Source organism: Sinohyriopsis cumingii, chromosome 16, assembly GCF_028554795.1.
Source record: "Sinohyriopsis cumingii isolate HCF-2022 chromosome 16, ASM2855479v2, whole genome shotgun sequence".
Lineage (NCBI taxonomy): Eukaryota > Metazoa > Mollusca > Bivalvia > Unionida > Unionidae > Sinohyriopsis > Sinohyriopsis cumingii.
In genome coordinates this window covers 8,238,409-8,256,033 of record NC_142976.1, presented here as the reverse complement: position 1 = coordinate 8,256,033, position 17,625 = coordinate 8,238,409, and the positions used below count along the sequence as shown (strand labels likewise).

At 36.0% G+C, this 17,625-nt stretch overlaps 1 protein-coding gene across 3 annotated transcripts in view; it reads left to right on the top strand.

Annotated features, from left to right (window-relative positions):
- LOC149779901 (E3 ubiquitin-protein ligase UBR4-like) overlaps positions 1-17,625 on the top strand; it is a 274,868-nt gene that overhangs the window by 136,156 nt on the left and 121,087 nt on the right. For all 3 annotated transcript variants that reach the window (XM_089936591.1, XM_089936589.1, XM_089936590.1), the window contains 7 exons: positions 2,159-2,304; positions 4,802-4,972; positions 6,843-6,899; positions 9,237-9,420; positions 10,228-10,384; positions 10,928-11,024; positions 16,880-16,987. In XM_089936591.1, the coding sequence (XP_089792717.1) occupies positions 2,159-2,304; positions 4,802-4,972; positions 6,843-6,899; positions 9,237-9,420; positions 10,228-10,384; positions 10,928-11,024; positions 16,880-16,987 (920 nt within the window). The remainder of the gene's footprint in view (positions 1-2,158; positions 2,305-4,801; positions 4,973-6,842; positions 6,900-9,236; positions 9,421-10,227; positions 10,385-10,927; positions 11,025-16,879; positions 16,988-17,625) is intronic.

The following is a 17,625-nucleotide window of genomic DNA, read 5'->3' as shown; positions in this document are numbered from 1 at the left end:
GGAATACTCATTCTGCTGGATTTCAGAAAGTTGAATGTTTTTATTTAAAATATGTCAGTGCATTGATCCAGTGCCAACTCTTGCCTGCATATTACATGAGACACAAAGCTACTTAACATATGTTAAGAGACCAGAATCTGCTTTAGGTTAAGGGTTTAATTATTTCCTCTCACCTATTGTCGCAATAAATTATGAACAGGCAACATATTTTGGTAGAGAGGTATATGATATGATAATGCTTACCTTTACAAGCCTTCTCTGCAGTCAACACTCCAATGGCCTAGTGGTTAGAGTGTCTGACTTGGATACATGGGGTCATGGGTTTGATCCCTGGCCAAGTCATTACCAAAGACTTACAAAAATGGTACTAACAGCTGCCTTGCTTGGTGCTCAGCATTAAGAGGTTAGTGTTAGGACTGGTCAGCCTGGTGTCAGGATAATGTGACTAGGTAAATATAATAAATAAACACTGTACACTGTGGCATGATGCTCCAGTGCTAGACATCATTATAAACAGTCTCACTGCAGACATCGTAGCGATGTGACTGCAAAATTGTTAAAGCTACATTAAAAATCCAAATCACACAAACACACACATTCTCTGCATTTACATTCCTGAAAATGGATTTACACGTGTTCAAATATTCCAATACTAACTGGAAATTGATGGAATTTTGACACTCCTCTATTAGAGGTGAGACCACTTGTCTGACATTTTTGTTGCTAAAAGAAGCTGAAAGACATGGTGAACCTTGTTATAGCTTGAGAGGGCAGTATTTTGGTATGAGATACTCTGTGTATTCCTAATGTATTATGATCAGGTAATTATTGTTGAAGATACATATTTTACTCCAAAATCTCCATGATGTTCCTTGCTTTATTGTGGCCCTCCTCCTAGGAAAGTAGATTGCAGTAGCTCAGTTTTCTTGCACCTGTGACTTCATTATTCCAAGTTGTTCCAGCATGTCAAATACCATTTTATGGATGAATTTCATTGTCTGTCTAAAAAAAAATCATATCTTTTTCTTGTGAGCTAATGCAACCTTGTTGTTCTTGACTTCTAAGTAACTTGTTTTGGCTAAAATTAGCAATGTTTTTCCAAGTTGAGAAGACAATTCCTATCTTGGTCTCATGTTTCCCATTCAGAACAGCAAAGCATATTCTGTTGTGAAAAATGAACAAGACCATGGTCCCTAGCAATGTGAATTTTTCTTTCAAAAGAATTTATTTTGACAGAATTGTCATTTTAATGAGATATTATCCAGTGGGTTTTTTTCCAACATTGGTATTTATTAGTAACAGAAGTTAACAGAAATGAAGCCAAGTTAAAAGTTCAAAGTGTTACAGCCAGTTTTCTAAAACAAAGCTGGTTCCAATGTTTATATTTATTACAACCAGAGCTTGATAGAAATAAGACTTTGTCCAAACTTTATAATTATTTCAACCAGAGTTTGATAGAAACAAGACTGGACCCAAAGTTTGTATTAATTACAACCAGAGGTTGTCAGAAACAAGAAACTTGACTTGGTCCAGAGTTTATATTTATTACAGCCAGAGGTTGATAGAAACAAAACTGGGTCGAGAGTTTGTATATATTACAGCCAGAAGTTTTCAAAAACAATGCTAGATCCAAAGTTTATATTTATTACAACCAGAGGTTGATAGAAACAAAACGGGGTCCAGAGTTTGTATATATTACAGCCAGAAGTTTTCAACAACAATGCTAGATCCAAAGTTTGTATTTATTACAACAAGAAGTTCACAAAAACAATGCTAGATCCAAAGTTTGTATTTATTACAACCAGAAGATTATATAAGCAAGCAAGGTTTTTTATAGTGAGAAAGTTCCAAGTAGCAAGTAAATTTGCCACAAAAGTGTATTAGGTTACTGCATCATAATGAAGTACCAAGAAATTTGATTGAGAACTTGTGAATGAGTGAATGTGATAAACAGTACAGTATGTCTGATTTTTTTAGAATATGGACAAAGACTATGAGGTTTTACCAACATGTACAGACAGAAGGAATGTTTAGAATCTGGCATATATTTACAAACTGGCTAAATGGTGATTTTGCAATGTATTTTTTGCAAGCACTTATGTGCACGGGAATATTAGAAACCCATCCACAGTATATTTTAGTTCATTTTCTATGTTAGGAGCAGGTGGTGAAGAGGAGGAGGAGGAAGAAGAAGAAGATCAGAATAAAGGAGATAAGCCTGATTCAACCACAGTCCAGTCAGTCAGTATCAGTGAACAGGCAGAAGTTGAGGGCGAGCAAGATCTTGAACAGTATGAGATTGTGGTCAGTAGTCACATATTATTGTTTTTAGTTGATGTCTTGACCCGTACAAGATTGTGGTCAGTAGTCACAGATTATTGTTTTAGTTGATGTCTTGACCAGTATGAGATTGTGGTAAGTAGTCACAGATTATTGTTTTTAGTTGATGTGGTGACCAGTATGAGATTGTGGTCAGTAGTCACAGATTATTTTTTTTTTTAGTTGATGTCTTGACCAGTATGAGATTGTGGTCAGTAGTCACAGATTATTGTTTTTAGTTGATGTCTTGACCAGAATGAGATTGTGGTCAGTAGGCACAGATTATTGTTTTTAGTTGATGTCGTGACCAGTATGAGATTGTGGTCAGTAGTCACAGATTATTTTTTTTAGTTGATGTCTTGACCAGTATGAGATTGTGGTCAGTAGGCACAGATTATTGTTTTTAGTTGATGTCTTGACCAGTATGAGATTGTGGTCAGTAGTCACAGATTATGTTTTTTTAGTAGATGTCTTTGTTTATTCATCGTTAGCTCATCTCTACCAAGTCACAATGTCCTATCTTTCTTGCTTGACTGACTTTTACATTTTGTGTTTTAAGTTTCTTTCTCAAGCACAGTTCATGCTAGAATCATTAAAGCAGATGGTAACGGTAACTTGCATTGTACATTATAATGCTTTTTGCTGAGTTTTTATGTTTAGGTTGGGACTTCATAGGGGTTTGATGGGATGGTTGATACTTTGAAAAGTCTCTCCTATTTAAAAATATGAAACATGTGAAAGGGATGCATCTTGATGCACACTATTCCTTCAATTCAGAAGTAGGTCATTATGATCCATATTATAATCCTCACTGACTTGCATTAAATGTTGTGTTTCATATTTCAGGCTGTGTTCATGATAATAGCAATATGCATCTTTGTTTGCAGTATGAAAATCTTACCATGACCTATTTTTTGTCTTTGACTGGCTTTGGTTAAATGTTTGCATTGAACCCATGTCCACACAAGTTATTGACATGCTATATGCATATTGCCTATAGCCATCGACCTAATGAGGGATTGGTTTTGGTTTGGTTTGGTTTGGTGTTTTATGGCACAGAAATACAAGTAGGTTATTTAGTGCCAAGGCAATTGGAGTAAAGAACCTTTGCCCAATGACACTATGGCAGTCAACCTGGCAGGTCTGATGGTAGGATTCAAACTCACAGCCTTTCTGTAGAAAGTATGGCATGCTACCTGCTGCACCATGCAAATCATCCAGAGGGAATGCACCTTGATAAGTACTACACCTTTAGCATGTTTAAGTGACTGTTGAAATTTTGTGTTTAGTTAAGTTTAGAGGTGTTATTTACGTTAGAATTACAAAACTTAATAGGGGTCCTGTGTGGCAGAGTGGTCTAACGCTCTCACCTTTAATAGATTATTGACATCTTACCTTTGTCTGCATGGGTTTGAGTCTCAGGCTTGGCCAGCAACGATATGTGAGAAAGCTTATCAGTAGTGTCCTGTGGTTCGGTGATTCTTCCATTTCTTCCCAAAACACAACAAAATTTAATAATTGGATGTATCTTTCTCTGCCTAAATGAAAGTATGCCAATTTGCCATTCAAAATGGCTGCCAGAGTGGCCATTTTCAAAATGTTCTTACCACTTCTTCTGAATGATGAACACATTGACATGAAGTTTTCACTAAAAGACTTTTATGTTGTCTAGTTGGTCTTAAATGAAAAAGGTGTTTTTATAACCTCAAATATGGCTACAGTGACAATGATCTTGAAAATCTTGTTATCGCTACTACTGGATGGACAGTTATATGGTTTTCCCCAAAAGAATTATGATTTCTACTTGCTCCAGAATGAAAAATGTGCCAATTTGACATCTAATATGACCACCATGGCATCCATTTAGAAAAATTATGTTATCACTACTCCTAAATGGAAAGTTGTATCAACATGGGGTTTTCACAAGAAGATTTTTTTGTGGTGTCTAGTTGGTTGTAAATTAAATTGATATCAGTCTAACATCCATGATGGTAGCCATCTTGAAAATCTTATTATCACTCCTTCTCCAAAATGGATGATCATGATAACATGGGACTTTTCAAAAAAAGACTTAGTTGATCCTAAACAAAGATGGGGTCAATCTAACAGCCAGTAAAGCCACCAGAGTGAGGGACAGTGAAAAAAATGAGTAATAAAAGAATATACAAATACTTTAAATGTCTGAATTTTCATTCAGAATGGAGCATTTGTATGTAAGAATAAAGTTAGATTGTTTATGACAAGATAATGTAGCCTTTGGTGGTCAAGAAAAAACCTTGTATTTTCATTTAGTTTTGCAAATTATCATATTGACATGTGAGCAATAATATCATTAATAGTAACTAATCAAAGATTATGATTGTTCTTTGATGAAACAGTGCCCTAATAGGTTGCATGTTTGTCAATAAAGGACGGACCAGGAGTATTCTCTCAATCAAAATAAATGACCAATAAATACTTTCCTATTTTTTGTTGATCACAGGAGAATAATGAACCAATTGTCATTGAGCCATCAGAGTCACGACGATCCCGTATACCACTGGAGGTTCTGCTTGGATCAGGAGGTAACTTCCCTGCCATGATGGACATACCCCCAGATGCTGATGATGAGACCATGGTGGAGCTTGCCATTGCTCTTAGTCTGCAGGATCAGGTATTCATTCTGCAGTTATTCAGTTCTGATATTCTTCATGTAAAGTTATTCAGATCGGGTAATCCTCATGTCAGATTATTCAGATCGGGTATTCGTCATGTCAGGTTGTCCGGTATTCATCATGCCAAGTTATTCAAATTGTATTCATCAGGTCAAGTTATCAGGTATTCATCATGTCAGGTTATTCAGATTGTATTCATCATGTCAAGATATTCAGATTGTATTCATCATGTCAAGTTATTCAGATTGTATTCATCATGTCAAGTTATTCAGGTATTCATCATGTCAGGTTATCAGGTATTCATCATGTCAAGTTATTCAGATTGTATTCATCGTGTCAAGTTATTCAAATTGTATTCATCGTGTCAAATTATCAGGTATTCATCATTTTAAGTTGATAGGCATTCATCATGTAAAGTTATTCAAACAAGGTATTCATCGTGTCAAGTTGTTAGGTATTCATCAAGTTACAGGGTAACACCTTTTCAGTTTATTCAGATTGTATTCATCATGTCAGGTTATTCAGATTGTATTCATCATGTCAAGTTGTCATGTATTCATCATGTCAAGTTTTTCAGATATTCATCATGTCAAGTTATTCAGACATTTAGTTGTTGAAGTGTGTAAGTGGAAAAGTAAGAATGACTTTTGTAGTGGCAGGAGCTGTTTTAATGATGCTGTTAAATGATTTGTTTAGATTTTGACTAAAGTTTTTCATTTAAAGGTGGTTTCAGGATGCAGGTCATGGCCTTCTCATTCTTTCAGTTGCATTTAAAAGTTGAAAATAAAATTTCTCATAACAAACATTCATGGGTCATTGATGTTATTGATGGCTATGAAGATTTAGTAGAGGTAGTGCACAGGTTGCCACACAAACCATTTTTTATGTGTTTATAGCCTATCCTTAATTCGCTGCAGTGTTTTGTGTTAGTAAAGAGAAAAAAGTTGCTTGTAGTAATGTTTATTTTATACACAACATTAGGAAATGTGTAATGCATACCTTATAAGAAAGGAAACACACAAAGTACACTGGTATTTTACCCTCTATACACAAAATTATGATCATCATTATTATACCTTTGTTCATTTCTCTTCGGTGTTTTCTGCATTTCTTAGCTTTTAATATAAGTGAATTTCTAACAGTATTGTTTAGTAGATGGCATGGAAACTATCACATGATCAGTTTTAATTGACTATCCAAGTTATTGACAGCTGGTTGTGAGTCCATCATTCAGCTAATAATTCTCTGTGCCTGCCCACACCACTGATTTGGTATGTACTTTGTGGGATATACCCTTGTACTTTGATTATACCAGTTGTAATATGTCTTCATGTCGTTGCCATAAACTGAGCCTTCCTTTTGTTGGATATTTATATTCAGTACTAATAATAATGACATGTCTGCTTAAAAAAGTTTCGTTCTGCTTTAGACAGGGATCAACCCAGGTAACATTGTGGACTCGTACCATAGTCTTTTGATATTCTGATTATTTTAGTTATGATACATGTAATTTGAAATAGAACACGTTCTTCATGCTGGGATTAGCCTAGCACTGATTTATATTCTTTAATGCAGGGATAAGCTTAGCATAATAGTAATATAATAATAATAATAATAATGATGATTATGATGATGATGCTTTATTGACTGAGAGTTACTCAGTTGCAAGTTCTAATAATGAACAGAATAAAAAATAAATCATTCTTTTGAAAGTTGCAGGGAAAAAGAGAGAAGATCATGGAATATGATGACTAAATGATCATGAACGTTTCATAAATATTAAATACTAATTTATACAGTTATTGATGATTATTCTGAATGTTTATGTGATAATTACTGTCTAATCTATTGTTACTTGTTGTATTACAGCCAGGGTCAGGTAGACTTCAAGGACTTCAGGGGCTGAGACTCAGGGAACAAGCACAGGTCAGTACTCGTTATTCTATATGTGTACATCTATACCTATAGATGAGCTTTATAGCTTGGAAGTAATATTCATTTAATTTGAAGTAAAATGTGTATGGTATGCTCAGCCTTTAAAATATACATGGTACCAGTGAAAGGCATTCCTAATTTGGATAACCACTTTTAGATGCAATTTTAGAATCGCACATATTTCTGAGTAATATAATACTCCCGAGGTAATCACCCAAAGAAAAGTTGTCAACCATAGGAGTTAAATATCACTAGTGACTTGAAGTTCAGTAGGTCAAGGTCACAGTAGTCTGTTTATTACGTATGTTGGATGGGAAAGAAAACAATTTATGGATAGGAAAACTTCTAACCAGATTCATTAATGTACATGGCGCATTTCTGGGGATGATAGATTTCAGTGTCAAAGATCAAGCTTACAGGATACATTATTTAGTTTATCAATGTATAAGAGCAGTAGGAAAGACCTTTATCTCCAGTTTACATACATGTATTAGTATGAGATTTGTCACATGTCATCAGAGGAATGGAATTGTTAAAAGTCAGATGCCAAATTCAAATGAATCAGTCATGTGTTACAAGGGTTGTAGCAACATCACAAATGAGATGAAGAATTTACAGGGTTTCTTTGTTTGGAAGGATGGGGGTTGTTGGTTTTAATGGCACTTATTACTATATCAAGCAGAGGAAATGGGAAATAAATGCCTTTCCCAGAGACGCACTAAGGCAGCCAAATAGGTCTAGCCTAGTTGAATATCTAACTCATGATCCTTGGATTATGAGTCCAACACTCTAGCATTTGAGTTACTTTGGTTGCCTTGTAGATTTTCTGTGCTAAATCCTCTGCTTTGTGGTTGTATAATTGTTTGTTCCCATATAGATTTTTAATACCAAATCAGCTACTTTGTGGGACTGCTCTGGTGGCCTAAGTGATTAGAGTGTCTGCCTTGGTTGGATGGGTTCAAACCAAAGACTTATAAAAAATGGTACTAGCAGCTGCTGCAATTGGCACTCAGCATTAAGAGGTTATTGTTAGGGCTGGTTGGCCTGGTGTCTGGATAATGTGACTGGCTGGGACATGATGCCTCATTGCAGCATGATGCCTCATTGCTAAACATCACAATAAACTGCCACACTGCAGACATCGTATTGATATGACTGAAAAATTGTTAAAGCTATATTAAAAGTCCAAATCACACACACACACACACACACACACAGACACTCACATGTTACTTTGTGGTTGTATAATCATTTGTTTCCACACAGAATTTTTAATGCCAAATCAACTACTTTGTAATTTGTTCACAATTTACTTTTTAAGACTGAAAATTAAATATATACAAAATGTATGAAACATTATCACTGCAAGTATTGTAAAAAGAAAAATGAAAATGTTAGTAATGGCAGAGCCACACAATTCAGGGTGCCAACAGAAAAACAAGTCACTTAATATTAAATTTTGTTTGGATCAGCTTCACTTTGGTAGCCATAGGGATTTGACAAGACTTCTTTTTACCATAATCATTGTAAAGTTGTTTTTGACATTGACTATTTTAATAATTCAAATCTGTGAGACTATTTCTTAACGAAATGACAGCATACGTTTTTCATTAAATGTTGAATGAAATGTGTATTATTTTTGCGTCTTTTATCCTTAATCCTAATTTAGAAATAATACATTAATTTTTACTTCTTTTTTGAAGGGGAATGTGACAGTTAGTTGGGAAAATGTTAAATATTACACAAAAGCAGAGTAATGGGGCCCCAAGTGGTCTAAAGAGCTCACCATTAGGATCACTGCTATCTCACCTCTGCATGGATTTGAAACTTAGACTTGGCAAATGTGGGTATGTGAGAAAGCATTCCAGTAGCTTCTCGTGGGTTGGTGGTTCGTTCTGGTGTTTTCCCAGGTTCTTCCTCCACCATTTATACTGGCTGCTATGTATAGCCTATCTTGTGCTGAAAAATGGCACCAAACCCTACAACAACAACAACAGCAATAAGCAGAGTAACATAAAGAGGAAGTGCAATTACCATCAGAAAAAATACTTAATGAAAACTTCTTGAAGTCGACAAAACTTTTTGACATGTAATTAAAAATAATCTTCAGGGCTGTATAAATCATGTCAACCAACATAGGGATCACTACATCCATGTGCATGTCTATTCCTATGTTCATCTTTTTTAAGTCTTTGCCATCATAAGTTAAGCTATGTAATTGCCATCATAAGTTAACCTAAGTAATTACCCTCATCAGCTGACAAGGCTGACTTCTTTATTGTTTCAATATTAGCAATATACAAACATGAAATATAAATTTTATTTTAGAATGTGGTGTCATTTGAGGAGTGCCATTTATCAGATACCACTGCCTCAGCACCAGGTAGTGATGACGAGGTGGGAAGTAATGCTGCCACTGATGGTTCTACACTGAGAACTTCCCCAGCAGAACATGGAGGAAGTGCTGGTTCAGAAAGTGCAGGAAGTGCTGAGGAATCGGGAGATCACAGTGGTAACCAATCTTATTAGCCACCTTAGTAGTGTGAAACTGGTATATAAAGGACAGCCAGAAAACAGAACAAATTTAAATTAATGATCTTGTTCTTGTTCTCTTGCATGCATTCTCTTCAGTCTGTTCAGGGTAATTCCATTATGGGCATGGTATCCATGGAAGGCAGTTTCGTAAAAATAGATGTGATACTACTCTCATTACCCAAAGAGTTCACATGTAAATGATTTAACAAATTTTAAGGTGCCTTTTTGGGGTCTCAGGTGCAACTTATGTGATTTGTTTCTGTTAGCGTCAGATAAACTTCACAAATGTTTCATTTGTGGCAATTTATAAACGTTTTTAAATATATTCTTAGTAATGAAATAAATACTGTAAAATGGACTTTCCTGTTCTCATATGGTGTTCCATCAGTCAGACATAATGAGGATGTCAGACTCTGGGTTCCATGGAACACTTTGGTGAAATATAAAAGCTGCAGTCTTAATTGTTGGCATACAATAAATCTCTCTCCATTTTAATTTTACCATTTAAGTCTACTGTCATTGTTTGTTTGGTATTTTCTTTTCTTTTTATGGTTCCACACATATTAACAATATTAGTCATACAGTGGTTTGCAGTTCTGTACAGGTTGTTTATCTTAGTAAACACTTAGACCGATCCAACATTTTTGTAGACAATAAAATGTAAACTCATCCATGTCTTATAGTTTTGTAGAAAGTAAACTGGCATGGTACACTTGTAACCTTTATGTAAATTATTCTGTTCTATCCTTTTAATGTACACATTTTTATTTTCTTATCTCCACAGCAAGTGGACGAAGCAGTACATATGGAGACCGTGACCGTGAGAGTGGTATGACTGGAGCCAGGAGTGAGACAAGTAGTCTAGGTATGCCCAGCAGCTCTCTACCACATGATGGAGAAGGGCCAGAAATGACTGATGGTGAACAAGACACCTCGGCAAGGTAAACACAGAGATTAAACTTTATGCTTGTATTATTTGTAATTTCAGTTTTGTTTTACAAACTTAAATAGAAATGAAATATGAATCAAACAGTTTCAGGTAACGTATAAATAATGCAGCTGTGTATGATGTGGATTGCCCACTAAATTTGGATTTTAATTAATTTGAAATTTTTATGAACCCCTGTATGAAGGAGAAAATGCCACATAGCAGTGATAGAAGTAGAATATTTTATTATTTTCCATGCATGGCTCAGCCATGAAGTTCACATGATCTTATAGAGAATATAATCCTATCTTGTCTTGTGTAAGGCTAATATTTTGACAGTAGGATAAATTCTTATGCAAAGTTTATATTTCTGTTGAGATAAAAGCTAAACTTAAAACAAAATTTAAACTTGTAGTGTAAATATTCTAGAACATGCAGCAGTAGGACTGTTTTAGTCTGTGTACAAGTACATTAAAATCTATATGTATAACAACTAAATTGGAACTACAGCTTGAAGCCTTATACAGTGCTGATAAAATGTCTCTCAACTTTTCAGATTGCACTCATTGCGGCTATCGCTGCTTGACAGACTATTGGGAAATATACCCAAGATCTCTAACCTTGGTGGAGTGCAGGCAATACCATTTATGCAGGTGAGAACTACATTGAAACCTGTTTGTAAGAGTACCCAAGGGTCTGTTGTTATGTCTGTTACAGGCATAGACTCCAAGAATGTTTACTGCAAAGGTTTAGGTTCCCATCCTGGCTGAACCAACTTAAGCTCACCTGACTGTTAGGCCAAGTGAGCTTGTGTCATGGTCTGACATTCATCATTGCCATCAACATTTGCTGCTTAGAACTTCTTTTCCTAAACCACACAAAAAATGTTGACTCAATTTTCTATTTAGCATCCAAGCATGAAGGTCTCTCAGAGCTGTAATTGTTACGCCAATCCAATATTAAAAATGGCCACTTGTACTAAAATTACAAAAACCTATCTACTAAAGAACCACTTTGCAGAATTTGCTAAATTTAAAAGAAGCAAAGGCCTTTGAAAGTTGCAGACATGCCAGCCCATACTTTTTCACTGTGTCAGAACTGAAATTACCTTTAAATTACAGACTTGTGGAATAATAGCAAAAATAATATTGTTGTTAAATCTAGATATTGGCCTGACTGGGTTTGGTCTCATTTTGGGTTCTTCATGTTAGATTCAGTGCAATATTTCAGGAACTAGACTAACTTTATAGGAGTGCCTCAGATGCGTTAAATTTTCTGTTTTTCATGCAAGATCCTGCATATTTGCTTTTGCATTAAAGCATTATGTTGTTGTTGTGATAGGCATAATGCCATTTTTAAATATGTGATAGGCTACACATAGTGGCTGGTATATCTGGTGGCAGAAGAGCCAGGAATAACCACCAACAAGGGAAAATACTGGCAAATTTTATACCCACATTGACTGAACCTGAAACTTGAATCCACACAGACAGAGGAAAGGTGAGCACCTTAGACCACTTGACCACCCGTGGTCCCATAGCATTATGTAGAAATTTTATCCAGCATATGAAACATCAAGAAGGCAAAATGGACAGTCAGCCTTAAAAACTTCAAACAATGGACACATAATTATTAAAAGGAATTTTCAGAATTTTGGTCATGCATGGAAACAAAGCAGAAAGGCAGCAATTAAATTTATTAGACATCAATAATTGCCTGTTAGACCATGAGATGGTTGTCTCCGTCATGTTAAATTTAAAAGCAACAAACATGTTGCACTGAGAGATGTAGCAATTAGTTGTAACTGCATTACCTGCCATTGAACATGAGGTTATTAGGGTTTAACGTTGCTTTAGATCACGCTTCTGAACTTTTCAAATGCATGCTTTTCAAGTCTACAAGAGCAGTATGTGAAATTACATTACCCCAAATAATTATGGAAAAGTATTAGCTGACTTGCTCAGTGAGCATTTCCATGTAGAATGGGTTGGATGCATCCTTCTGCTTGTCATAAGAGGATACTAGTGGAGACAACCTTTCTGCCCTGGTATGTGTCCCGTAATGATGTTCTGAAATGATTTGCTCTGAGATGTGTCACCTGACGTTCCAGAACAGAAGGTCTTGGACTGTTTAAAAGAGTGGTTTATATCAGAAAATTTACTTTGTATCATAAGTGCTCTTCCATTTAAACATAAATGGTACCCAGGGAAGGCAGTTTTTAAAAATATATGTCGGTGTATTTTGAATGCGTGGAGTTCGTATTAAAATGAAAAGAAAGCTCTAAATTGCATCTATGAGTGAGTATCCCACATTACAAGTGCCTTTCCTGGGTTCCAAGGAATAGCCCTAAGGACTTTACCCTTTGCATTAGCAATTTGTGTGCCTTTGGGAATACCTAAGTTCAGTTGGCACTGCATAGCCAGGATTTTGTTGAATTGCAGTTGAACAATATAAATGATGCCAGCATGCATGCCTTCATCTATGGCTACTGTTGCTAAAAGAAGAAAAATATTTAAATGCATTTTTATGAAAAACTGTTGAAAAGGATTTGCCTGAACTTGACAAAAGCATTTAGACAATAAGGGCTTTCAAATTTTTTGCAAGTGATGTCAATCCACCATCAAATGTGACTGTCATTACTACATTAGAACAAAATTTAAACAACGTCTTTTCAGAAAGTGTTTAGCAGATATTGACCAAATTTGACAGAAAGCTCTCTGAATAAGGGCTTTCAAGTTATACCAATGCTGACAATTCACTATACAATTATGCCATCATTACATAAAATGGAAAAATTCTTTAAATAACTTCAAAAAATATTCAGTAGAATTGACCAAATATTACAGAAAGCATTCTGACATGAAGGTCCTTTAAGTTCATACAAATGATGCCAGTACAATAACCAACGACTGTTCACCCACTAGCTTGTTTTGTTCTATTTATGAGCATTTAAAGACACTTAAGGACCACACTGGACAACAAATTTTTACAAAAGTCATGTTACTGAAATAAAATTAGTCAATTCTTATCAATTTTTATGTGCTGAACACGAATATGACAGTCAAATTGCAAAATTGGCTCTAGTTTTTTTGTAATCTGCAAGAAATTAATGTTTACATAACGAAATGCATTCCAATAGTAAAAGGTCAACTGTAATAGCCTACCTATAAAAAATCAAGTCATTGACTACATCTTAGATTTCTTCGCCTGTCTCTTGTACAGCTGTTCGGGAGCATCTCTGAGGAGTGTCCAGCAGTAGTCAGCCAGCATTGTAGTGGACCATTTTCCCTGGTATCTTTGTTCCATTGTTGCGATATCTTGATGAAAACGTTCGCCGTGTTCATCACTAACAATACCACAGTTGCTAGGAAAGAAATCCAAATGGGAATGAAGGAAGTGAATCTTTAGAGACATATTGCAGCCAAGTTTCTTATACTTCATCAACATGTCTTCTACTAGTTCCTTATAGTTTTCTGCCCTAACATTTCCGAGGAAGTTTGTAGAAACTAGGCGAAAAGCATTCCATGCTTGTTTCGCGTCACCTTCCAGCAAGTTGTTGAACCGGTCATCTTTGAAAAGCTCTCGAATCTGAGGACCCACAAAAACTCCCTCTTTAATCTTTGCTTTGCTGAGTCGAGGGAATTTTTCATGCAGGTATCGGAATGCTGGCAAAGTCCGGTCAATGGCTTTCACGAAGTTCTTCATCAAACCTAGTTTGATGTGAAGGGGTGGTAGCAAGATTTTCTGAGCCTCAACCAGAGCTGGGTGTTGGATATTCTTCTCTCCAATGGCTACATTCTGCCTGTGAGTCCATTCCTTCCTCATGTAGTGCATTTCCCTTGCTCGGCTATCCCACTCGCATAAGAAACACATGTATTTTGTATATCCTTGCTGCAGTCCCATTAAAAGGGCAACTACCTTCAAATCACCACAGAGGTGCCAGCTGTACTTGTTATACTCAATGGAATTCAGTAGCTGCCTTAAGTTATCGTATGTCTCTTTCATGTGGACAGCATACGCTACTGGAATAGATGGAAGAATGTTTCCATTGTGCAAAAGCACAGCCTTGAGACTCAGTTTCGAAGAGTCCACAAATAGTCTCCATTCTTGTGGGTCATGAGTGATTTTTAAAGCATTCATGAGGCCCTCAATATCGGAACAGAATATCAGATTACTTTCCTTTCTGAAGAAAGGCTCCAATTGCTGGTGGCGCTTTCGATATGCAGTAATTGTGACATCTTCTTCTAGAAGATTCCATTGTTGGAGTCTTGATCCTAGCAATTCTGCCTTGTTCTTTGATAAGTCCAAATCACGAATCAGGTCATTTAGTTCTTCCTGTGTTATTCTGTGTGGGGTTGATGATGCACCACAGTGAAAATCTGGATCACTGCATGCTGATGGACCAGGAGAAGAACAGGTCAACTCACCTTTGTCTTCGTCAGATGAATCAAGAGAATATTCTGCTGGAGGTTCTGGAATAGGAAGTCCCTCACCATGTGGAACTGGTCTCAATGCAGACGGAATGTTTGGGTAGACTATTCTCGACTTCTTTCGCTTCGTTATTCCGCCGGAAAGAGGAGGAACCAAGCAGAAGTAACAGTCATTTAGGTGGTTGCTTGGCTCTCTCCACACCATTGGGACTGCAAACGGCATTGATGACCTTTTGCAATTCAACCACTGTGAAAGCTGTGTTGTACATGTAGCACAGCATATATGCGGAGCCCAAGGCTTGTCTTGGTCACCAACCTTGCATCCGAAGTAAAGATGATATGCCTTCTTCACTTGAGAATTGATACTTTTCTTCTGGTTGGCAAATGTCACTTCCCCACAAATATAGCAAAAATTGTCCGCGGTATTAACACACTTTCGAGGCATTACTGTTCTTTATTGTACGTAAATGGATAAAATAATAAGTTTTATGTAACAGTAGCTTGAACTGTCTCGCACAACGTCTAAAATATTTTAAATGCTGAACCTATCTGATTGGGCTTTATATAGTACACTGCTTACGTCAGCTTCAGCAGCCGCCTGGCATTAGTATAATAGGCCTACACATGTATAGTACACTGCTGACGTCAACTTACTTCAGCAGCCGCATGGCATTAGTATTGCATTGCATCAGAAAATGATGCAATCAACTGTGGATGATGTGAGCATGATGGTATTATGCAATGTTACATCATTATTCCGGATGTTGCTGCAGTCCTACTGGAGAAATTTACACAGTGAAACATAGAAAATGAGGTATATGAATATCTTCAAAACGAGAGCCAATACAAATTTTTCACGGTTATATTCGTGTTCGGCACACCAAAATACTACAGATTAGGGCCTTTTCAAGTCAGTAATGATTTCACTGTTGACCAGTGCCATCAGCTACTATTTACAGTGATGTATCATCAGTGAATAGCATCAGACAAGACTCTATATCAATAATATTGTCATGTACAAATATGTGGAAGAGGAGAAAACAGCACATTGAGGAAGTCCTACTTTTACATACTATTATTAATGAGACACTTTAATGGCGCTGATTTCCCAATTAACTTGAATCCAATTGGAAAAAAAGCCAGTGACATGTAATCCGATTTCCCTTAGCAATCCTTGACACAAAAATTAGCACTTTCTGTTTTATAATGCTTTATAAAAACTTATGAATAAGCAGAAAACTGTCCAGTCTCATAAGCAGAAAACTGTCCAGTCTCTTGGAAATGATTACAGATTGTTGAAAGCTTACTATTTGTTGATAAGAAACTCAAGATATTCTTGGAAACACACTTTGTAAAAACTTTACCTAGCATCTAAGAAAGGAGATGGGCCTAGAATTGCACAAGATTTGTCTCCTTTCTATATATGGGAATAAAATTTATATTTAGCTATTTTTGTGAATTATGGCAAAGGATAAGACAAGCCATTGGGTCTCACGATGACCTCCTGATTACAGTTAAAAAAAACGTAAACTGCAGTGGTATGGGCATGTCTCACGATCATCAGGACTTGCCAAGACAATCCTGCAAGTTACTATACAAGGAAGAAGAAAGAGAGGCAGGCCAAGAAAGAGGAGGGAAGATAACATTCGAGAGTGGACATGCTTGACACTGAGCGACTCACTGAGAAAGACAGAAAATCTAGAGGAATCGAGGAAGCTGGTTGTTTGGTCTTGTGTGGTGCCCCAACAGTCTACCAGACTACAGGACTGATATGATGATGATGATGAATTAACAGTGAAGAATACATTCCAGGATATTTATGTGGATTGAATTCTATTTTTTTGGTATCAGTGCAATTGAAAGTTCAGCAAAATTAGCTTCATTCATTGGTTCTTTTTTGAATGAAACAATTGTTGCACAATATTTTCATAGTAGGATCTCTTATCTTTGCATTTGTCCTGATTTTTATTAACAGTAATATCTTATCTAATAGAGATGTCAGCCAAATGTTTTGAATTTTACATCAATTTTAAAGGGTTGAATGCAGTTCATTAATCATTGTAAAATTTCCCTCGCAGGTGCTTCTGATGCTGACCTCGGACCTGGATAGTGAAGATGACAAAGATAGAGCAGCTCTAGATGCTTTGTTGACAACACTGCTCAAGGAACTGGATCTTAAAGGAAAGGTAAAACATAACTTTAACAGTTTTATACATGAATATTTTTGAAGTTCCACTCTATCACCTGAGACAAAATGTTATGTTGCCACATCAAAATTCATTCAGTTTAACTGAGTTGTTAATAAAAAAATCTTCACAAAAATAATGCATGCATGAAGCATATGTATTTAGTCAACTTTGCTTCAGCAAATTTTTGAGGTTTATGTCAGTTCTGTGGTTAGCAGGTTTGTGATTGAATGAATTCTAGAGCTGTACCCACCTAATAATTAAAGTTTTTGTGTCAAAAATATTCCCATGTAATTAAATCAAAATTGAGGGTATATAATTAAGTTCTTAAAAATTGGGATACAAAATAAGCACTTCAAGCACCATATTGACAAGCAAACTATCTTTAGTGAAAACTTCACATTCCAAATTACTTCAACAAAATTCTGGAAATAAAAATTGCACAGGGTACAACATTTTTAGTCATGATTTTTGTGTATACAGCTAGGAAGAAAATAGTGCTTTAGCACCAATATGATAGACTGGTATGTCAAATTTAGTTTCTTAATGCATAAACAGAATATACATAACAAGAAACCAGTTCAGTGGGCTGTAAATAAAGGAAAAATGGCAGCAGAGATGAATGAAAATGAAAGCTG